Here is a 24,007-nt window from a genome sequence, read left to right as displayed (position 1 = left end):
GCTGATCGATGTTTCTAACTCTCTATCCGTCTCTCTTCCTCTCTGTAAAAAAAATCAATAAAAAAATTTTTTTTTTAAAAATGGCCCCCAGTGATCTCTGTCTCCTGATATTCAAGTTTTTGTGCAGTCACCTCCTCCATTATACTACGGGTGGCCTGTGTCACCAACAGAATACAGCAAGGGTGATGCTATGACACTCTGAGGTTGTTATGAAAAACTAACACTTCCATCTTGGTCTCTCTCCTCCCACCCCTTGCATCACTTGCCATGGAGAGGCCTGCGTAGTGAAGAACTTAAGTCTCCTCCTAACAATCACATGCGTGAACTCCCAAGTGGAACCTCCAGCCCAGCCAAGTCTTCAGTGTGACTGCACCTCATGAGAAGCCCTGGGCCAGAACCACCCAGCTAAGTGGATTCCTCAACTTCAGACACAGTGTGAAATCCTGTTGGTTGTTTTAAGCTGCTAAACTTAGGGGTAATTTGTTACATGGCAGTAAGTGTCAGGACAGAAAAGTAAGAGTAATTATCTGCCAAAGACATTCTATTCAAACTAGCAGCTCTTTAAAGTTGTCTTTATGTTGGGCAAATTGCAGAAACTTCCAACCAAATGTGCTCGAGAGTATGAGATGTTTAGTTATCTTCAGATACTTAGACAAAGGCTTTTACCAAAACCAACTCCTACACTGACAGTTTGTGCTGGGAAGGGAGTAACTGCAAACATATTTTAAGCAAATGATAAACATAAAAAAATAAAACTGTAAGAAAATTAAAACGTCATCATTATATTTTTACATGTTTCACTCCACTCCATGGAATAATTTATGAGTTTTATTCCTTTTATGACCTAAGGCAATGTGATAGATTCAGGTTCAGTTTTGGAAGATTACAATTTACATACAAGGAGAGAATCTGTTTGCAATTTTATCCCAGGCTTATGATTGCAGGGTGGCTGCTAGGTGATTGGCAATCGCACAAAAGATGAGTATTCCCACCCCCGCTGTCCCACCCACCCCTCTTATTATCTTTTAGGGAGATAATAAGAGTCAAAGTCACACTCATATAAGAGTGTTTAAGGTGGTAATAAGAGTCACAGTCACACAGGCCATGACAACAGCTGACAAACCAGAGCGGTGGGCGGGGGTGGGGTGGGGGGTGGACAGCAGATGCAAAGTTTTGCATCCATTTTTAGATACAGTGCATCCTCGTTATTCATGGGTTCCGTATTTCCAAATCCACCTACTTGCTAAAATTTATATGTAACCTCAAAAATCTAACACAGTATGTTAGATAAGCTTCCTTCTGGCATGAGTTCCAGTGTGTTTGGCCGTGAGTTCACTGTTAATAAAAAATGTGTATTAAATAAGGTGTCTTTAAGCAGAAACGCACCTAAAACAAGGTTAGATATTGATTGATGAAAATATGACCAGTGGGAGTCAGAAACATAACACTGTACTTCCCCTGGAATAACTGGATACTACCTGACTATCTCAAATAATGAGAATCAACTGTATTTTATTTGCTGCTCAAATTTACTTTTAATAGCTGTGGTCCCTAATACTGTAGCACACATCTGCATCAAAAGGGATAAGACATACAAAACATAATTGTAAGACTATGTCAGCAGAGTCTGAACCAAAGGGAAGCGGGAGTAGAAATTGACATTTATTGACTTCTCCTACACAAATCATCTCATTTAATCTTTGCAATAATTCTATGAGATAGGCTTTGTTATTTCCATTTTACAGATGAGGAAACTGAGGCTCTGAGAGGTTAAAACACTGAAGGTCACACACTGGTAAGGAGGGAAGCTGAAATTCAAACCACACTGTATCTAATCAGCAAACCACACCTCTGACCCACGTGGTCGGCCCGGCTGCCACACTGGACACATGACTCTGGGCATGTAGCTCTCTGCCCAGGAGAGACCTAAACTTAATACAGACCCATGAACTCCTAGGATTCAGAAGACTGGAATTTCCCTTCCCCCTAGACAATGATGTTATCGAGGTGTCCACTATTCTTTAAATTATTCTTAAAACTCCAAATTAAAGAAGAATTTGGAAGGCACTAGCCTAGTTTCTTTATCTAAGAAAACCAGATATATAAATTCTATCCAAAACAAGCCAGACAGAAAAAGTTGCTCACAACTGAACATTTTATATATGCCATGTAAAATTAATTGTTTTATTAAAATGTTCACCTGCTTTATTCTCATCACATTTTCTCATCTATTGGAAAAAAAGAAGAAAAACTTATAGTTTAAAAATGGAACAGTAAATTAATATTGTTAACAAATGGTGCCTAGTATAGTATCTTTTATGGACTAGGCATTTGACAAAAGCTTACCAACAATATGGACCCATATGCTCTATTTTAGTCTTATTTAAGTATATCTTCTTTTGTTACTCTGAGTAGAGCACTATATTCAGCATACACCCATAAACACACAACTTCCCCTCAAAATTACACATACTCTGTTTATATAGTTTCACTAAGCAAACAATCTAAGAATAAGAATGAAATACTATTCAGTGCTTTGGTTATGAAATGTTTTTTGAAAGAAATGAGATTCTGGTAAGATTGTGCTGAAGGAGAAATAGGATGAAAAATGCAAAGCCCTATGAACATGCAGACGCACATTCAGCAGAATAAATGAAATCTTTCCGACCAGAAAGCCAATGTCTAGAATATGTAAATAGTCAAACTTTGTAATTCATTTTATAAGAAAGAGAGGCACTGCAAATAAAAAAGTAACAGAATTTATTCAGAAAGAAAATGTCAGCATATGCCACAGGATTAGCATAGGTTTGGCCTAATCTCCCATACTTGTACCAAGATGGGAACAATGGCTTGAAAGGGATAAAGGACTCCATGTAATTTATAAACAGCATGGTTTACATGCAAACACATTCGTTTAGGGATGGCTGACGTGGCTCAGTGGTTAACCATGAGGTTATGGTTCAATTCCAGGTCAGAGAACATGCCCGGGATGTACTTGATCCCCAGTAGGGACCATGCAGGAGGCAGCAGATCAATGATTCTCTCTCATTATTGATGTCTTTCTCCTCCCTTTATCTCTGAAATCAATAAAAATATTTTTTAAAAGATTACATTCAAGCTACTGCATAATAACATAGCAAAGCTACAATACAACAAAGAAAAAAGATGTCGCATTTAGCATGTTCTAAGCTAAACAACATATCATAACCAAAACTGAATATATTATAAGTAGTACCTAGGTAATTCAAACAAGCCAACAAGTGAACAGTCACATGTACTTAATGTACAGAAAAAGGACTGTTTGAAAATATCACTGGTTTTGGTATTATCTAAACACATTCTAGTTATTGATATAGTAAAAGCAGAGTTAGTATTAAATGACTGATCCTAAGACTTTATTTGTTAAGAATCTGGTATATCAATTACCTACCTCTGAAATGACAAATGATATTTATATTTAAACAGAGTGCTTATATTTTTATTTTTGTATCAAAAATATAAGTATATTATGAAAGCAGTTTAAGAGGAAGCCAATAAACATTTAAATATTTAAGACTAATTTAACTTGGCTGAAATGACCTAGCATTAACCCAGAAGACAAGCAGACACAATTCCTCAGACTACTACTGACTTTCTCTACTGTATAACAAAATTACTTGAAATAGCATCATCATCATCATCACCACATCATCATCTTCAATAAATATTTACTAAGATTTTATACTATGTGCAAAGTATTCATGCTGAAGTCACATAGAATATGCTACAGTCTCTAAAGCTAAGGAATTTACAGTCCAATTAGAGAAATGAGAAGAAGACGTAATGCTAGGCATAAGGAACACAGAGCAGCCACTTGCTGCTCTTGGAGCCTTACAGCACTCTACCGTACGCTAATTATGTCTGCAAGTGATAAGTGGACTGAACTATATCGAAAGTGCAATCAACTAAGAGGCGCCGGGTGAACAGTGAACCCAACAGGATATTAAAAGGGAAGTTCCTATTGAGAACCCAAGACAATCAATGTTCCAAAGCAGGTGCCAAAACAGTCTCAAAATTTCCAAAGGCAGTCTACAGAGAGAGGTGCTGAGGCGTGCTACCTCCTCCCCCCCACGCCAGGGAGAGAAGCTTCCAGGTCACCGAGGAGGGTTTTGGAGCAGTGTTCCTTGGGGAGTGCTCTAGGAACAAGTGTTCTTATCCCCCAAAAAGGGGTGGAGGTGGATGCTTACCCTTCACCTGAGGTCTAGGGGGAAAGCTTGGGACCACTTGAAGAGCTTGATATGTGTCTCACACACGATGAAGAACATAACTGAACTGGTACCTGATTCATCCCCGGGGAAATCTAAAGATGAGGAGCTGGATGAAGAGGCTTGTGAGGGCAAATGAGAGATGGCTGAATTGGGACCACTTCCAGAGGTTGCCTGGGCAAAGAATGGGGGCTACCTATCGACCAATGTGGGCCTTAGGGGAAAGAGACAGAGGAAGCTGGGGTGGGGTCACCCAAATCCATCCAGGAGGGTTACCTGGAGCTTGAACAGACCTCAGCTTGAACAGACCTCAGCAAAGTGAACGTGGAGGTCCCTGCCAGGTCCAAGAGGCTGAGGAAGGAGCAAGCAACCAGCCAGAATGCAGACACGTTCTCAATGCCAAGCAACGTGAGGTGAGGGGTCTCGAGCAACTGAGGTGGAAGTTAGAGAAACTACGTCTGCTGCTCCTCTTTCCTCGCTTCCCTTCTCCTTGTCCAACTGGGGAGGGGTCAGAAACCAGGACTGGCAAGTTAAAGCAGGAGCAGCAAGCCCCATCAGAAGGAAAAAGTCATCATGCCCCCTTCCCAATTACTGGCTTCCTCCTGCAACTGGCAGAGCTAGGGAGTGGGCAGGGGAGAAGCTCGATCCTTAGCTCAGCTGCTGCGGGATTTTTATTTGTTGGTATTGGACATCTTAACAATCAAATTGAGACCTGTGCAACTTACCCACTGAAGAACAATTTGCGTGATCTAAAACAACCAGAAAAGTCAAGTTGATCCCTGGGCAGGGGATGAACGGACCTCACAGAGTAAACTGGAAGGGACAGTGGGTAGCAAAAGCTGCTTTATTATTACATCCCACAAGTCCTGCTTCTCAACCCAAAGCACTAAAAAGCCAATGCAGTGGAGAATAGAGAAGTGCACAAATGCGATCCTATAAAACAGGGTTCAATCCACCCAGGAGCTCTGCCAATCCTGAGATGGTTCGGCCATTAACAAATCCAGAAACTTGCCACAACATGATTCAAGAATCTAATAGTTAGAAATTCTTAAAATCTGACATGAGCAACCTACACATAATCGACTGGCTTTAAAGGCAGAGACTGTGCCTTGCTCTCTGCTGTGTCTCTAACACTTAGCGAAGTGCCTCTCACGTCACAGGTGCTCAAAGGACCGCTGTCCTCCTTTCCACGAGTTGGCTGCTGTGTCAGGCTCTTAGGAAACAGGATCTCAACCAATATATCTGCAGCTGAGGAGGCTTTTTAGTTAAAAATAGACTGAGCCCTACTGGGTGCAAAATTATAATATAGATTACTTTCATCCTTTTCCTTTCACAGCCAGCCAAATCTCTGCAAAACGCATGTTGTATTTTTCAATGCTGTACCACAACAAAGCAGAATTAAATGTGAAAAAGTTAAACTTTCAAACAGAAGAAAAATTAGTATACATATTTTTTTAAAGTTTAGCAGAAAATTCTCAAAAGAGGTAGTATATCCATAATGCTATTAAATGTAGAATGGTTTATTTTTAAAAATAAAGAGGAACATCTAAAAATATATTATCCAGTATTTTACTAATCCTTTGTTTGTTGTCATATGATAGCTCTTTTACTTAATACCAGCCTGAATTAAGAGCCTGGCATCTCAGAGAGTTATAGTATCATCATCTCTCTTGAAAGACTAGGGAACTGAGGCTCAGACGTTAGTGACCTGCCCACGGTCATACTGCTAGTAAGTGGTAGAGCAGGCGTTTGAACTCAAGACAGTGTGTCAGATTACCAAGCCATGCTGACTAGAACGCTGAAGAGTTGGGTTCTACTGACTCATTTCAATGCAATGGTTACCTTTATAATGTCTAACTTTGAAGTATAAGCTATTGTCAAGTTCCAGCCACAGTTTTATTAACAAACCTACGCTAATGTAAATTTATTAATAAACTCATCATGAGTGAACATTCTATACAGCAAATACCAGTGAGGTTTAACAGTTGATGTATTACTCATGCTAGCATTTGGAAATGTTAGAGTATTTACAATGTGTATGTGATTGTAAAATTTGACGGTTTCCAGAACAGTACATTAGAGAAGCAGGTCTTATGGTGTGCTTCAGAAACTAAAGGGGGTTGGCTGCAACAAAACCCTATTTATCAGACGTTTCATTCTCACGCCTTATCTTAGAAATAAAGGCATGAGACAGGGGTGGGAGAAATCCTAGACATTTCGGTATAACTCAGTGTTTCTCAATCTGGGATGCTCCCTCAAACTCTCACTCCAGGTACATCTGTCCATATCTGGACAATGTTTATCTTCACGACTGTGTAAGGGGTGGGGAGGTGGGTGTTACTGGACCCCACTAGGTAGCACCTGCTAATCATCCTGCAATGCACAGGACAGCCCCGCCCATTCCCAACACAGAACTGTCCAGTCCAAAATGTCAACAGTGCCAAGGTTGAGAAACTCTAGTGTGAGAGTTTCAATGTCCGAGGCACTTAGCGGAGTGGGTGGTGCAAGTGTTAGAGATGGTAACTATAAACACTAAATCAGGAGTCCAGGGAACAGTCAAGATTAGGTGCGGTACCGAAGCTGTGATGAGGGCACTGCCATGGGGGCAGATTCCTGCTTCCTTAGATTTGAGGTACCAGTTCAGTTATGTTCTTCATCGTGTGTGAGACACATATCTCTCCTTTGAAAGAGAGAAAGTGACAGCAACTGCTAACAACACTCCCACCTTAAACAGTTGTGCTACTTTATACTTTTCTGATAAGAGAACAGGAAGTTGAAAAAGTGCACGTAAGAAGAAAAGTAGTTTACTGGAGAGATGAGAAACTTCTTTTGCAGAACGGTACACAGTTTCCCTACCAACGTGTTGAGGATTTCTACTACTTAGAGCAGGGCGCTGGAGGGTACGATCTAAAATAAGAACAAAGGATGTTGCGGACACACCGTAAGAGAACATCGGAATAAAGAAACACCCATGGGCTTCGTTTTGGACATCCGTGTTCTGAAGATCAAACACGATTGCAAGAAGCCTGGCTTGTAGCTCCCAAAGGTATACATGTTGGGGTGGGATAGCATCATTCCTTCTTGGGCCTTTCGTTCTCTGAATTCGGGGACCCTCTGTCACAAGAGCAAACAGTAAGACCTGGACACATACTCAGCCTCCAAGACAGCGCTGACATAAAAGAAAAAGCAACACTTCACCCAACGTTGCCTTCCTTTGCATGGTTGAGTGCATGCACCCTGCCTGTCTCTCCCATTTGGTCCGTCATCCATTGGTCCTTCGTGGTACTCGTCTTCCTACCCTCAGTCACATGTCTTCACCAAAATCTTTTTATCCTCTTCATCCCCTTTTCACACCCATGTCCTTCTTGTCCTCTCTTCCAACTCTTGTCTTACTTCTCTCTCTCAAAGGTGCCAACCAGTAATGGAATTATATGAGAATTTTGGAGTGAAAAGAGCCCGGCTTTAGAGGTTCCCTAGTGATAAAGCCCCACAATGCCCCTTCCTTCAGCATACCAACACTCCTAACAAGTGGTCAGTTGAATCAACTTAAGCGCATTAAGATCTACCACTTCAACTCATCTTCAGAAACCACCAACTGGGTACTGGGAGACTGCTCCTGAGACCTGAAACCGGGCAAGATTATCCAAGTTGCTCTTGCTTCACAGATACCAACTCTTTCTCCTGATCAGCCTTTCCTAAGCCTGGAACGCTCCCCAGCCAAGTACCGTCCAAAACTACAGGTGGCCAAACGGGCCGGCTCTTTGCGTCTGGATAATTATCTTCGGATAGACTGGGACAGTTAACTAAATACAGACATGATTCATCTAATAAAGCTGGTCTGACACTTTGTCAGGCTAAGGGATGACTCACTGCATCCCCAAAACGACAAGCAAGGTCTGAGTTGCCCTCCTACGTTGCTCGCAAGGTTTGTTCTCCCTTTAACTGGGTAACTCATAGGAGATACTGATTAATTCCCAAGATTCCGGGTCATGTTGGGGAACCAGGGCACTGCCCCTCATTCGGTGTCGTGTAATGCCTCGCTTGGCACAGGCATGCGAGCAAAACTAATGGGATTGATGACTGTGGAATAAAGGAAGTAGATCCCGAGTTGTTCTGAGCCGGCTAATCCCTAAAGGGCGCGGGGTGCAAGTCCCATAAACCCGGCCGTGCCTCTGAGCTGCCTCCTGCCAATTGATGTGGCCAGCATGCTACCCAAGTTCGATCGGCTCCCAGAGGCAAGTCTTCGGTTGTTGCTTCCCCCAAAAACAGCCCCCACCCACTCGCCCCGGGCGCAGGGCGCGCAGCCTCCCAGCCGGCAGGTGCGCCCCGCGCGGCCCGCACCGGGTCCCGCCGTGCCCCCCGCGCCCCCTTACCTTGGTGAGCTGGGCGATTTTCTTGCTCATTTTGAGGTGCAGGTCCGGGCTGTAGTCCAGGCTGTGCCCCGCCTGCTGCGAGGGCACGAATTTGGCCGCCCCGGCCGCCGAGCCGCCGTAATAGTGCTGCTGCCAGCTCATGCCCGGGGTCGCCATCTTCCCCGCGGACCCCGGCGGGGGCACCCGTCCCCGCGCCCCGGGCACCTGCCCCCGCGCCCGGGAGGCGGCCCGCGGGGCAACGGCGTCGGGGAGGCAGGAGCCGGAGCGGCCGCCTGGGGACCCGACACCCCGCGCCCTCCGGCCGCTGCGGCCGGCGCCCTCCTGCCGGCGACCCCTGGGTCACCCCCGACCAGGGACGGGGCGCCCCGCCGATCGGAGGCCGCGGGCGACCCCGGCGCGGGACAGACGCCCGGGATCGGCGGCGACAGCCCGGGCCCCGGCCAGCACTCGCCCGCTCTTAAGCTCGCGCCCGGCGGGGGCGGCGGGGCCCCGAAGGTCCCGCTCCCCGCGGCACCGGGGGCCCAGCGAGGCTGCCGCGGGCGCTGCGGAGGGAGGAGGAGGAGGAGGCGGGGCGGGCTGCTGCGGGGGAGGCGGGGACATGGAAGGGGACGCGGGAGTCGAGGGGCCGCCGTTACCAGGGCGCGCGGCTCCCGGCCCGAGCGCGGGGGACGGCGACGTCATTTCCCCGCAGCCAGGCCCCGCCCCGCGCCGCCACCGACCGCTCCGCACCCGAGGGCCGGAGGGGCGCCTCGCGAAGGGCGCGCTGGGACCCCGCGCCCGGTGCGCCCAGGCGGGGACCCCTGCGCCCGAGACCCGCGGTCAGCCCCGCGCGCGGCTCCGGGTGGAACATTCTGCCGGAGGAGAGGGGGTCGTGGGCACCTTTGTGGGCAGAACGCGCGCCGGTGGACGGAGCCTGCCCGCGTGCATCCTCCCGGGCGAGGGGCCTCCAGCTCACCCCCAGCTCCCGCCTGCGCTGGCCTCGGCCCCAGACCCGGGTGCTGAGATGGCCGGGAACTGGATCATCCCGGCTCTGCCCCTTACCTTCAAAGTCACACAAACAGGATTGTTCACAATGTCCAAGGCCAACCTGCTATGCTGCACTGCTCCTCATTCAAAGCCAAGTGTCTAGGCGTGGAGAGTGTTAATAAAACAAAACAAAACAAAAAAACCACATTGAAACCTGTAAAGAATTTTTGTGAGTTTATTTGAGCCAAACTGTCAACATATGCCGGGAAGCAGAACCTCAATGAATTGAGATAATGCTCCGAAGAATGGCAGGTTAGCTTTGTATTTATACATTGCCATCAAAGGAGGGACATAGGGGGGTTACATGAAATTCACTGGTGATGGATTAAGGAAGTGGGATAAAGCAAAGCGGTGGGAAACCCCTGGGAGTGGATAAAAAGTAAAATGATGGACATACTTAGGTGGGTGCAGGAACAATTAACATGATAATGAAGGAATTTGAGGTATCTGTCCTGGCGCCCACCACATCTGGTTGTGCCCCAGGGGCTCCAGAAAAAGGGGAAGTTACAAGTTACCCAGACATCTCACAGATATGTTATCTTAGAGGCAAAAGGCAAATGGGCTCAGGAAAGATCTAAGTTGATCTTTGTCAGGGAAAATATCGGCCTAGGACATGACTGCCCACTATAACCTGTTTGTAGTTAAATATTTAATTTTCAGACCATCCTTTGTGGTTATTTTAGGTCTCTGAGTTTGCAAGACGGCCACACAGGCCTCCCCTGAGCTTGTCAGGTCAGCAGGTGGCTCCTTTCGTCCACAAGAGCGCACACCTCCCCAGTCCCTCCTGTGGTGTAGAGTCGCTTTCTCTCAGTCTCATGGAGCCTGGGTTTATGAAATCCAGAAAAGGGGGGAAACAAGATGGAACAACATGTCATCTCCTTAGGGTTTAGGGCTGGACCCAAATGTGTCATTACTTGTGCATTTTCATCTTCCTGACTGTGTTCATTTCCTAGGGATTTTCTCCTAACATCTCTTACTCCTAAAAGTCAAGTGATTTTCTTTTTTCTTTTAACGTGTACCCAGGTTGAAGTAAATAGGTCATTTGGGGGCAATCTTAACAAAAACTTCAAAAACGTAGAATTGTGACTATTTTTACAATATACGTTCCCCATGCAGTTTTGCAGAACTGAATTCCCCACGTTGTAATATGTGGTTTCTCTTTAGCATGCAAATAAACATCACACAGATCGGAGATTATTTACAAATTCAAACCGCCCCTTTTGTAACAAAGTGTTAGTGACAGAAATCTAAACCAACAAGGTGAAGATTGAGTAAGATCTTAAAACACTTCCAGGACTGTGGGAATGTCAGAAAGGAAGCCTGAAATTGGCTACCTTTTCCCCCAGATGCTAGGTATTCAGCCCAACCCGGAATAGGCCTTTCAAAAAAATAAATCCATTAGTTGTCTGGTTTCCAGGTTCTGAATAGAGCAGGTGGCCAGAAACACATATCAGGGAAATCGTGCTCCCTTCTTAAGCTCTAATGATGAAATCTAATTAAAGAGAATTAGGAGCTAGTGTTCTTTCATCCAACTCTAGGAAGATTCCTAATAGTTTCAGCTCTCGGGTTCTGTACAGTCTAAGCACATGTATATACTTCAGGGCCCCCTGGCGTTTCCCTAAGTCTTGCTAGGGCAAAGGAGGTGTTATTGTTTTTGTTTCTACAACACAGTGGAAAGAGTACAGGCCTAGAAACAAGGAGACCAATGTGTAGCCTCAGCAGTGTCCTGGAACCCCTCAGCGCCTCCTCTGAAGAATGTTATTAGTCCCTTCCCGCCGTAACTTGGGAGTTAGAGGCTGCCACTCTTGCCCACTGGTAGCTCACTCTGAACCCCATCACATGAGTTTCTGCCATGACTAGACAGCAGAGCCCACGAGGAGCCTTTCCCTAAATGCCACGCTCAAAAGTCATCCGTGTCACTCCATGAATTCATTAGTTCGCCCCACCACGATGGGATAAAAACAGGTTCTCAAATGGGGGAAGCTAGTTAAGCAAGAAATCTTTGTTAAGTACCCGTTCCTCTGATAAGATGGAATATTTATTGAATGTGTTCGGTGCTGAGGCTGCAGTGATGACTAAGAATCAGTCTCTGTCCCCAAGAAATTAGCAGTTAGGGGAAAAGACAGACAAGTGAAGACTAAGATGCAACGCAGGGTGGTAAGTGTTAAAGGAACTCGCAAGAGGGCGCTTTACCTAGCCTTGGTGTCAGAAGGCTTCACACACAGAAAGGTAATGTTTTTTGTTTTTGTTTTTTAAATATATTTTTATTAATTTCAGAGAGCAAGGGAGAGGGAGAGAGAGATAGAAACATCCATGATAGAGAATCATGGATTGGCTGCCTCCTGCCCGACCCCCCACTGGGGATTGAGCCCACAACCGGGGTATGTGCCCTTGAATCCACGGAACCTTCGATCCACAGGCCGATGCTCTATCTATTGAGCCAAACCAGCTAGGTCCAAAAAGGCAATGATTGAGTGGACTCCTAAAGGCAGGTAGGGAAAGCGGACTGCAAGCTCTGAGGACAGCAAGCACGAAGCCCTGGAGATGAGAGAGAACATAACCCATGTAGGGACTGTAAGTGGTACAATATGACTGAGGCAAAGAATTTGACGAGATGTCAAAATATGACGTCGTAAAGCAGAGCAGATGTCAAGATTCTCTCCCATCATATTTGCCTTTATAAGGAGGCTGAGACTTTATTTTTAAGGCAATGATGAGCCACGGAAGGGCTTTAAGCAGAAGAATGAAATAATAAGATTTGCCCTTCAGTAAACAATTCTTCTGACTGTGGGAAATGGATTACAGAGGCAACTTTATAGATGGGGAGAATAGCTAGCTAAGAGGCTCTTGCACTTATTCAGGTGAAAGAGGATGGACCATTGACTTAAAATATGGCAGTGAGAATAGAAGAGATGATAGGTCATCTCCTCTCAGGTCCCAGCCTGTCCTTGGCATTGGTAGATACAGGGCTGATCTGCAGGCAGCCCAGCCAAGTTCAGAACTGAGAAACAAAGCAGTGCATTTGGCACAGTCCTGCTCAAAGCTCCTTCCCTTTCCTCATTTGAAGGTGTGATTCTGTCACCCTGTAGGATGAGAAATGGGGTTCAGAAGGAAGAATTCAGGGAGTATGAAGAGTGGGTGCCGGGACAGGCAATAATGACAAGAGTCCAGATTTGGAGAAATTATAACTAAAGGAACATTGAGGTCAGAACAATGATGACGTTATCTTTTATTTTTTCCATCTAGTGGTTCACACTGTTCTCTTTCACCTCGGCCTCCTGACTGGTTCTGTTCACAACTCGAGAAGTGCTGCTTCCCTGTTCAGAAATATTCACTTAAGTAAAAGAGCTTAGCTTTCAATTCTCCACCTCTTTTCCTCTTTCTGCTTCCTGCCCTACTCTCTGATTTCTCATGCTACCTTTATAAAAAGAGCGACGAAAAGCAATGTCTGAAATAAAATGCGAGCCATCATAAACCTATAGCTGTAAAACAAGTTTTACATCTCCACTCAACTGAATTAAGAAAATGAAAAACTGAGATGTTTTTCATTTCTCAAAAGCAGATTCTGCAACAAGGATTTGGATACACGTACTTTATTTGGAGAGTGATGGCAGAAAGCATGGTGAGGGAGGGAAGTGAGACCGGAAATGGTACGTTGTTCCTGTGCAGGTGACGGCGTGAGCAACTGGGCTCACCACCACTGTGGACCCTCCAAAGACTGCAGAACACACCTGAAATAGTCCCAACAAGGCGCAAGGAGGTGGGAGCATTTACCCATCAATATCTACTCATTATCGGTTCAAGTTTGCTCTCAGGGCATTAACTCCCCAGGCAGAGAGATGCTTAAGGAAAGAAGTCATTGGAGGTAAGCAAATTGTCTACCCAAGCATAGCTGACCTAAAGGGTTGTCTGCAAAGTCATCTGTTAATTTCGTTTTCTTCTTCTCTCCAAATTAACTGTCTTAGTATACTTAGAACATTAAAAACACTTTTCTATATCCTGATTACGTTTTGTAGGTCTATGAAAATAGAAATACCCTATAATGTCTCATGTTTCTCACAGTTCATTTTCTTATTAATGATCTCATTTAATCTCAAAACAGTCCTTGAGATAAATAGTATTAGCCTCACTTTACCATAAAAGTTCCCTTTTACTTTCATGTAAAATGTACATAGCTCTCTCTTCCTTAAGTGTGAACCACACACCTCTTTCCAAAAGCACCATGGAAAGAAGGAAAAGGAGTAACTTTAGAATATAGAAGCTTACAGATTTTATAACATAGAAACCCACTGAGATCTATATGTTCATGTTGACCAATGTCACCCCAATAAATGTAATTTAAACAATAGAGTATAGAAACTGACAATCACTACCTTAGCCAGGTCTTCACAGTCAACATCAGCAGTGATAGGTCACTTCGATAGCAGGTACCTTTGATAGGATGTGATGAAGTGGGACCTTAGTTCTGTGGTCTTCCTCCCCCAAACTCATAAGCCCAGTCTAATTATGAGAAAAACATAACGCAAATCTCAGTAGAGAGATGTTTTACACAATACTGATCAGAACTCCACCAAACTCTCAAAGCCGTCAACAACAAGGAAAGTCTGAGAAACTCACAGCCAAGAGGAGCCTAAGGAAATGTGGCTATTAAGAGTAATGTGGGCCCTAGCTGGTTTGGCTCAGTGGATAGAGCATCAGCCTGCAGACTGAAGGATCCTGGGTTCGATTCTGGTCAAGGGCACATGCCCAGGTTGCGGGCTCGATCCCAAGTAAGGGGCGTGCAGAAGGCAGCCGATCAATGATTATCTCACATCATTGATGTTTCTATCTCTCTCTCCCTCTCCCTTCCTCTCTGAAATTAAAAAAAAAAAAAAAAAAAAGAGTAATGTGGTGGCATGGCTCAGTGGTTGAGCATTGACCTATGAACCAGGAGGTCAGGGTTTGATTCCCGAACAGAGTCAATGCCCACATTGCAGGCTCAGTCCCCAGCATGGGGCGTGCAGGAGGCAGCAAATCAGTGATTCTCTCTCATCATTGATGTATCTACCTCTCTTTCCCTCTCTCTTCCTCTCGGAAATAAATTAAAAAATTAAATCAATAATAATAATAGTAATAAAAGAGTAATGTGGTATCCTGGAATAGAACAAAGACAATAGTAAAAACTAAGGAAGGCTGAATAAAGTATGGACTTCAGTTAACAATAATTTATCATGCACAAATATAAAATATTAATAGAGGAAACTGGGTGTGGGATATTGGAAACGCTCTGTACTATCTTCATGTAAATCTAAAATTGTTCAAAAATAAAATTATCAAGTGTCCATCAGTAGATGAGTGGATAAAACAACTATGGTATATTTACACAATAGAATACTACTCGTTCGTAAAAAGGGAAAATAATGTTACCCTTGGCAACAGCATGGATGGACTTGGAGAACATTAAGTTAAGTGAAATAAGCCAATCAGAAAAAGACAAGTACCATTTGATTGCATTCATATGTGGAATTTAATGAACAAATATAACTCATAAGCAAAATAGAGACAGACTCATAGATAGAGAGCAAGCAGACAGCTCTGGTGTATGTGGGGGATGCTGGGGCGGAGGGTGGAGGGATTGAGTAAAAAAGAAAAAAACGAAAAAAACTCATGAACACAAAGGATAATATGGGGAGGGGGTAAGGGGGTGGATGGAGGTGGAAGAGGGTAGAGGGGGGATAAATGGTGATAGAAAAAAACACAATTAAAATAGGTTAAAATATATATGGGATACAAATAGTTAAAACAGACTTATTAACTTTCTAGCTGTGTTTCCTGTTTTTCCAATAATTTCCATCTAAAGCAAGTTGTTTTTGTCTTTTAACAATAGAAATACACATGAACACAGATTCATATGACAAACTCATTATAATCTGTACTTTGACAGCTAATAGCAAGTATATTTATTGCCAAGATACTAGTAAATTAGTTGGCAAACATTAACTTTAATTAACTGTGTGTCACTAACTTAAAGATGTCAGTCATGAACAGCCAAGTGTCATTATCATTAAATTACCTATTCTATATTTAAATTGCATCATTATTCAAGGTCAGAGAACTGTCTTGGGTTTTTGGCATGCTTTTTATAAATGGTCATTTGTGAATTGGATATCACCAGGAAGTGAAATGCTATCAAAAAAAATCTAACTGATTTATTTAAAGAGGGAACATATTAAACAATAATTTGTATAGCTATTACTCAGAGTGGGACCTTTTGTCTTTTTCTATCTTTTTACAGTCTAATGATTTTGAAAAACAAAGAAAGCTAGAGCTGACTATGCCACTAGGTTCTTTTACTAATTTAACTTTCATAATTAGAGGTCATATGAATTATTCAGAATAAACTCAGTATATCTGCTTAATTGCGTGTCTCTCATTTTAGTTTTGAAACTAATTAACTGGATGGACTTTGGTAAATTAACCTTCTGTGTCTCGGTTTCCTCATTTCTAAAAATGACAAATAGTAGTTAGCTCATAAGACCCAAAGTTGTCAAGACAATAAGTAAAGTAATAAGGCATGAAAAGTATTTAATAGTAAGGTATATTTTAGAGTATTAAACGTTCTTTGTAAACACAAAATTCACTGAAAAAAATCTTTGAGAAGTTATGGTGGATAGGAAAGATTCTGTAAGAAGAGAGATTGCTAATTGGGACTTTTTCCAAAAATGAAAAAATAAAACCCATATACATTTGTTATACTAATTCATCTAGGTTACTTTGTGAAATATTTCTGTACACTATATATCCCTTTCACAGCTCTCATGGGAATATCAAAAGTTAGGGGGAAATCTATTATCTTAAAGTTGTAATGAAGCTTAATTAATAGAAAACACCACTTGATATATAGTAAACATTAAATATATAAACTGCATATGGAAAATAATTTCTGCATGAGCATAGTCTGCCAAAGCCAGTACCTTCTCTCACAGATAATCCTGTTCATAGTGCTTTCCTCGGTTTCATGGGATTGTAAAGTTTTTTTTAAAAAAACTTCTATTTATTAATACCCTGAATGTGAACTCAAGATTTCTGAAGCGGAGTGGATTATTACTTGCTTATGGCAAATAACTGGGCCAGTTCCCTTTGCCACAGTTCTTAACCCTGTCTGACACAATGAGAGGTAGATCTGCTGTTGTCCTACACGTAGCCAAGTTTGTAATGTAGGCAAAGAAGCCCAAAATATCCGGATTTTGTTAAAAACGCTCTCCTCAGGATATTTTTCTTCTTAAAAAGGGGGAGACACAGAGAGAGAAACATCAATGCTCCCCAACCAGGGCTGGGGATCCAGCAACCAAGGTGCACTAGTGCCTTAGACTGGAGTCAAACCCAGGACCCTCCAGCCTGCAGGCCAAAGCACCAAACTGGCCAGGGCAATATCTGAGTGTTCTTATAGGAAGTGAAATCTGTCTCCCCTCCCCTCCTGAAAGGTGGGGACCAAAACCTTTGTTAGGAGGACCCTGGGTTCTTAACTCTTACCCTTTAAAATGTAAATAAATCTCTCCAGGGGAAGATAAGACTGGTATCTCCCTGAGGGGTTATGGCAATTTCCTAGCTAACCCAAGTGTGGGGCTGACATGTCAGATGCTAAGCACTCCAGCACTGCAGGCCACAGGGATAAACTTGAAGGGCACATTTTTAAAGGATGTCGTAGATGGAATTTCTATATCAGGAAAGGTGGTAGAATAGAGAATCTCCACACTTCCTCCCTTTGAGTATGTGAATAAACAAAAAGGACTTGATCCCCACCGCCCCGCTATTAGTAGTCTAAGAAAATGTAAGACATAGTCATTAGTCAGCAACATTCTTTCCAAATATCAACTGCATTAGAATAAAAGGTCAATCGGGACTGGTTCTCAGCGGAATGAGGGTTTCTGGGAGGAAGGTCCAGAGCTGTGTTTTAATGAGCTCCTCACATAATTCTTATGTGCTCTAAAGTCTGAGAAGCACATTGAGGAGGAGGATTTTTGGTGTAGAGAGAGCTCTGGCATGATTGCCAGGACGTTCCTTTTCTTTTTATTTGTGATTAATATCAGTAGCTATTCCAGACCTGCTGATGCCTCGGGATAGGGTGGGTATATTCCCCTTGACACCCTTACCAAATAGTTCCCTTTTTGTTTAATCCGGTGGAAGTGTGAGGAACTGGAGAACTTGCCCAGGGCAATGTGGAAGCTTCTCCAGGGACCTGGAGTCGTTTCCCTCTTCTAAAACAACGATACATGTCCCATACCTGCCCCAGACTGTACCGAACTCCTCTGGACTTCAGCTACTCCCTCCCAGTCAGTGGCTGAAGAAGGAGGCAAGCCTTGGTAGCGATTCTTGAATCTGCCAAAGTTCTATCAATCTGGGGGTGTTACTCTTGAAAATTGTTTTTTGACTTATTTTTTAGGACTCTCTACCTTTTCAAAGTGCACTTCTCTTCTAATCGCAGAAAGCAGCTGGTTTCCCGGCCCCTCTCCATGGATTGAACGTGACTCTGCCCCTGGAGGTTGGGTTGGCTTCTACTTTGGAAGGAGCCTTGATAGATGGTTTGATGGAGAGTGAAGAGAGCTGCTGGTCCACTAGCTGAGACTCAGGACAATCTGGGGCACCCTGGGATGCTCCCTGATTTTCCAGTCATCAAGGGTTTGAGTGGAGTTTGGAATGCTGAAGCCAATCATCTCTATTCTCCAGGAAACAGGATGGTCCTCTCTTAGTCAACTTCAAAACCTTTTCTTCCTAGCTTTTGAGGGCACCCACAAACTGACCCAGTACTACAAATCTATTCTCCACTATTTTCCAAAACAAGATTTCCTCCTCATCCCACAATTAAATCAATTGAGTTTATATCTCTTTGCTTTTCCTTTCTTTCTACTTGGAAAGTTCTTCTTTTAAACCTTCTTCCTCCACAAATTATTTCTATTCCCAACTCCTCCATAAAACCTTTCTCAACTATTCTTGGTCTTAAGTATTCTCAATTTCTGTAGAACTCACCCTCCAAATGATGTAACTTAGTCATTAATTACATACTGTGCTACACAATTTGCTCTTTTTTTTTTTTTTTTTATTCTTCAACTAAATTATAAGTGTCATGAGACATTCCCCACCTCTCACTTTACAAATGCAAAACCTGCTCTTAGTATAGGGAAGAAATTAAGGCCACAGACTTAGAATTGGTTTTTGCACTTAAGCCTCTGCCCCCCTCTCCCTCACCCTCCACCTGTTTAGTTCTTTCCCATTGGGTGCTCTGATTCTGGAATATTTTTTACAAACTCTAATTTTTACTTATTTATTTAAAAATATTTTTTTTATGGATTTCAGAGAAGAAGGGAGAGGGAGAGAGAGATAGAAACATCAATGATGACAGAGAATCATTGATTGGCTGCCTCCTGCACGACCCCTACTAGGGGTCAAGCCCACAACCCGGGCATGTACCCTGACTGGGAATTGAACCATGACCTCCTGGTTCATAGCTCAACATTCAACCACTGAGCCATACCAGCTGGGCACTCATTTTACTTATTTAAAATGAATCATTTTCTTTCTCTCTATTGGATGTTGATAAATGTTCATTTCACAGAATAGAATTATTAGTTATGTACACAAACCACCAAATGTTCTCACAAAACAGAATATGGGTGAAAACAATTATCTTGACCTTGTGGCATTTCATAAATGAGTTATTATTAGCATTGTGGTAAAATAGGACAAATTGAGCTCTTTAATGAATAGGCACTCCCACATTCATGAGAATTTTTATGAGAAATATTAGGCAACTCAAATCTACTCTTATTATTTAAAAAGTCATTCTCTCCTAGCCAGTGTGGCTCAGTGGTTGAGAGTCAACCTATGAACCAGGAGTTCATAGTTCTATCCCAGTCAGGGCACATGCCTGGGTTGCGGGCTTGACCCCTAGAAGGAAAGTAAAGGGGGCAGCCAATCAATCATTGTCTCTCATCATTGGTGTTTCTATCTCTTTCCCTCTCCCTTCCTCTCTGAAATCAATAAAAATATATTTTAAAAAATAACAATAAATAAAAAGTCATTCTAAAAAAAAAAAGTCATTATCTTTGCTATTTTCACTCCCAAATGCCATTCGTTCATTTACCTAAAGACCTACTAACTCATTACTTTAAATATCACACAATATCTGCGTTGGTTGCGTATTTTTAGATGCATACTGACCCTATATAATAAAAGAGTAATATGCAAATTGACCATACATCCGTTATACCCACAAACCACTCCCGCCAGCCAATCAGGAGTGAGCATGCAAATTAACCTAACCAAGATGGCTGCGGCCACCAAGAGAGCAAGAGGCTTGGGTTTCCCTGGCAATGGAGGAAGCCAAGCTTTCCACCTGCCCTGGCGGGCCCAGGCATCCGCCCAAGGCTACAAAGTTTCAATTATAGAAGATAAATAAATCCCAGATACCAGGGCCTCCACTTGGGTCACCGGGGGGCGTGGCAGGCCTGCAAACCACCACAGGCCCCTTGCCCCGGCTTCCCATGCCCCAAGGGAACCCCCACCCTGATCCGGGACACCCTTCAGGGCAAACCAGCTGGTTCCCACCCGTGCACCAGGCCTCAATCCTATCCAATAAAAGAATAATATGCAAATTGACCATCACTCCAACACACAAGATGGCTGCCCCCATGTGGACACAAGATGGCCAGCAGGGGAGGGCAGTTGGGAGGGACCAGGTCTGCAAGGGAGGACAGTTGTGGGTGATCAGGCCAGCAGGGGAGGGAAATTGGGAGGGACCAGGCCTGCAAGGGGGGGCAGTTGGGGCGATCAAACCTACAGGGGAGGGCAGTTAGGGGTGACCAGGTTGGCAGAAGAGGAAAGTTGGGGGTGACTGGGCCTGCAGGGAAGGGCAGTTGGCGGCGGGGACCCAGGCCTTGGGGGTGACCAGGCCTGCAGGGGAGGGCAGGTAGGGGCAAACAGGCTGGCAGGGGAGCAGTTAGGCATCAATCAGGCTGGCAGGGGAGTGGTTAGGGGGTGATCAGGCTGGCAGGCAGAAGCGGTTAGGGGCAATCAGGAAGGAAGGAAGGCAGGCGAGCAGCTGGGAGCCAGCAGTCCTGGATTGTGAGAGGGATGTCCGACTGCCCGTTTAGGCCCGATCCTACCTGGAATCGGACATCCCTCGAGGGGTCCCAGATTGGAGAGAGTGCAGGCTGGGCTGAGGGACACACCTCCCCCCCCCCCCCCCCCCAATGCACAAATTTCATGCACCGGGCCTCTAGTTAAAATATAATTCTGCACTATATTTTAGGCACCTTTTCTCAATTAAAAACAAGTATGTTAAGTATTTGTCTTTAAACATACCTTTCACTCATCTACCCATCTTGAGACTCTCCATCCATCTTACTCAAGGGCTGGGTTCTGCTTCACTTGCCATAAACCTGACCATGTTAATTTAACCATTAAGGGAATATTTTCCCCACAAAGCAGGAAGTAAGACGTTTTTCTGAAAGTGAGCATCCCAACTATTAGTAGATAGAGGTGGTGGCCCAGGGATGATTGGCACCTCACCTGAGTCACCTTCCCCAGGCTTCTTTTTCTACTTTGCAATGTTGAACGTGTGGCTTTTATTTTCCTGGTCGTCTCATGGTTTCAAGAAGCTGCCCCATATTTTGTTTCCCATCCAAGTTTTAATTAAGAAGCAAACTAACCAAACACACAAAATAGAACAATAAAGCAAACAACAACAACAAAATGACAAGGAAGGAGAAAGGGCCTCCTGCATCAGGAAAGCAAATCCTTTGATCTGCAGTGGACTTGAGTTTACGTCTCAAGGACAGAACTGTCACGTCGTCCCAACTAGCTGCATGGGAGACAAGGAAATACAGTGGGGGGTTTTGTTGTTTTTTTTCCAGTAGGGTACGAGTGGGCCTAATAAAAATGTGTTTTTTATTATTAGGGAAGAAGGTGAGAAGGCTATCGGGTAAACAACTAGCAGTGTCTGTTGCAGAAAAGCCAGAGGCAAATCACTCATGAATGACCAACACCTAGTTTCAAAGTTCTCAGATGTGGCTGGGAGATTATAATGAGACTTTTCAGGCAAGCTTGTTGAAAGCTCTGAGCAAATTTTAAGCACTCAGATACTGCCCCTGATTCATTAGTCATTTATGTTTCACAATTGAAGTACTCCTCATTATAACTGATTGCTTCAAATTAACCCAAATAAATGCTTCGAACGTTCCTTTCCCGGAACGTAGGAGACCTAGAGAAAAATGTTGATCCTGCTCTGAAGGGGCAAAATTTAATGCAGTACAAAGCCGCTGGGCTGCTGTGAAGCATTCTGTTTAGTTGATGAATATTTGCTGCCACCTACTGTTTAAACTTGATATTGATCCTGGTTGACACCAGGAACTGGAGCATGACTCCAGGAATGAAAACTGCAATGAGAGGATCCTTGCCAGGGCTAGAGCCATCCACTTTTGTAAAGTTGAATGTTCTATTGGCTCACCAGGTTCATAGCAGCATTATGTGCAATGGCCAAAAGGTAGAAGCAACCCAGGTACCCATCGACAGACGAAGATGGGGATATACACACAATAGACACTTACTCAGCCTTAAAAAGGAAGGACATTTTGACACATGCTACACTATAGATGAATGTCTTTGAAGACACTATGCTCAGTGGAGCAAGCCAGTCACAGATGGACAAATACTGTAGGGTCCACTTCCATGAAATTCCTAGAGACAGAAAGTAGAAGGGTGGCTAACAGGGGGCGGGGGAAGGAGGGGTCGGGGAGTAAGTATTTAATGTGTACCGTGTTTCAATTTGGGGGAAGGTCAGATAGCTCGGGAGATGGGCGGCGATGATGGTTGCACAGCAATGTGCATGGACTTAGTGCCACAGGACTGGACACTTAAAAATGGCTAAAATGCTAAGTTTTATGTTGTGAATATTTTACCATAATAATCATTAAAAAATATATATTACATTTCCAGGGAAGCACGTAAGCTAATTCTGTGGAAAGCAGAAACTGAGCATACTGTAATTTATATTGCCACGTAGTAACACACTGGTGCTCTTTTTCCTACTCCTGAAAAGGTAGGTCTCTGGCTGTTGATGAAGAAACTGTCATGTTCTCATCACTCTGAAAATTGTTTTGGCAGCGTCAGGGATGTGGAAATTTAATGTCCTACAAAAAGGAGTGTAGCAGATTTAACTGTAGGGGAGAAGACAAGTAGGGTAATTTGGGCAATTCATATATCTCTAAAAAAGCAATTTCTTGGTGTATGGATCTGGATAGTTTCATGACAAGATGTAGTTTTTGGACTGTTGAACAGCCTTAGAAAAATTCGAAAAATTTTCCTATGGTTATTTGGTAGTTTTAGAACATAGCAAAATAATAATACCATGGCCATGTATATTATTTTAACTTAAATACTATGAAATCCTGGAAAGAAAGCACCTCGGGACCTCCTATAGCCATGAAATGATTTATTACATAGGATTTCTGAATGATCATTTTTCATATAGAATCTGCCATACATAATACTTCCATCCAGGTTATGTTTGAATCACTTGAAAAATCTTTTAAGAGAATATCTTTTCTGGGCATTGGAAGTTTAATGGGTTTTACACATAGCAGTCTCCTTATCCTTTTTCCTCTTTCAGTTTAGGGCAGTGGTCGGCACACTGCGGCTCGCGAGCCACATGCGGCTCTTTGGCCCCTTGAGTGTGGCTCTTCCACAAAATACCACGTGCGGCGCGCACGTACAGTGCGATTGAAACTTCGCGGCCCATGCGCAGAAGTCGGTTTTCGGCCTGGGCGAATCTATTTTGAAGAAGTGGCGTTAGAACACTCAAGGGGCCAAAGAGCCGCATGTGGCTCACGAGCCGCGGTTTGCCGACCACTGGTTTAGGGGTTTCCACCCCAACACGTGACTGAGGTGCCCAGAAGCTGTTCCCCTGAGGAGCCCATCTGACAGGCCTTGCTCCAAAGACAAAGGGAATATTATTCTTTTAGGAATAAAATCAGGAAAATGACTGCAACCCTGTTTCATTACTTGAGACAGTCACACTATGTTTTTAAAAAGGAAACAGGCATAGAAAAGATAGAAAGTGTATTGAGAAATATATGTAAATTATCAGGAAAGACGGAAAGGGGTAGATGCAGCACTTTTATGGTGGAGTGGTTACTATTTTTAAAAAGTAATAATCTTATTGCTAGATAATTCTAATATCCTATAGATCATCCTTTTAAAGTATATAATTCACTGATTCCATTATATTCACACAGTTGTGCAAGCATCACCACTATCTAATTTTAGAATGTTTTATCAGCTCAAAAAACAAACAAACAAACCAACAACCAACATCACCCTGTCCCCATT

At 43.6% G+C, this 24,007-nt stretch overlaps 1 protein-coding gene across 1 annotated transcript in view; it reads right to left on the bottom strand.

The window, feature by feature from the left end:
* Window positions 1–8,776, bottom strand: part of FAM184A (family with sequence similarity 184 member A) — an 85,549-nt gene extending 76,773 nt beyond the window's left edge. The window contains exon 1 of the mRNA XM_008138783.3: window positions 8,618–8,776. Within this exon, the coding sequence (XP_008137005.2) occupies window positions 8,618–8,773 (156 nt within the window). The 5' untranslated portion in view covers window positions 8,774–8,776. The remainder of the gene's footprint in view (window positions 1–8,617) is intronic.
* Window positions 8,777–24,007: the final 15,231 nt, after the last annotated feature.

The sequence above is a fragment of the Eptesicus fuscus genome, chromosome 10 (genome assembly GCF_027574615.1).
Source record: "Eptesicus fuscus isolate TK198812 chromosome 10, DD_ASM_mEF_20220401, whole genome shotgun sequence".
Taxonomy (NCBI): Eukaryota; Metazoa; Chordata; class Mammalia; order Chiroptera; family Vespertilionidae; genus Eptesicus; species Eptesicus fuscus.
Note: the sequence above shows the minus strand (reverse complement) of the source record. Positions and strands in the feature narration are given on the sequence as shown.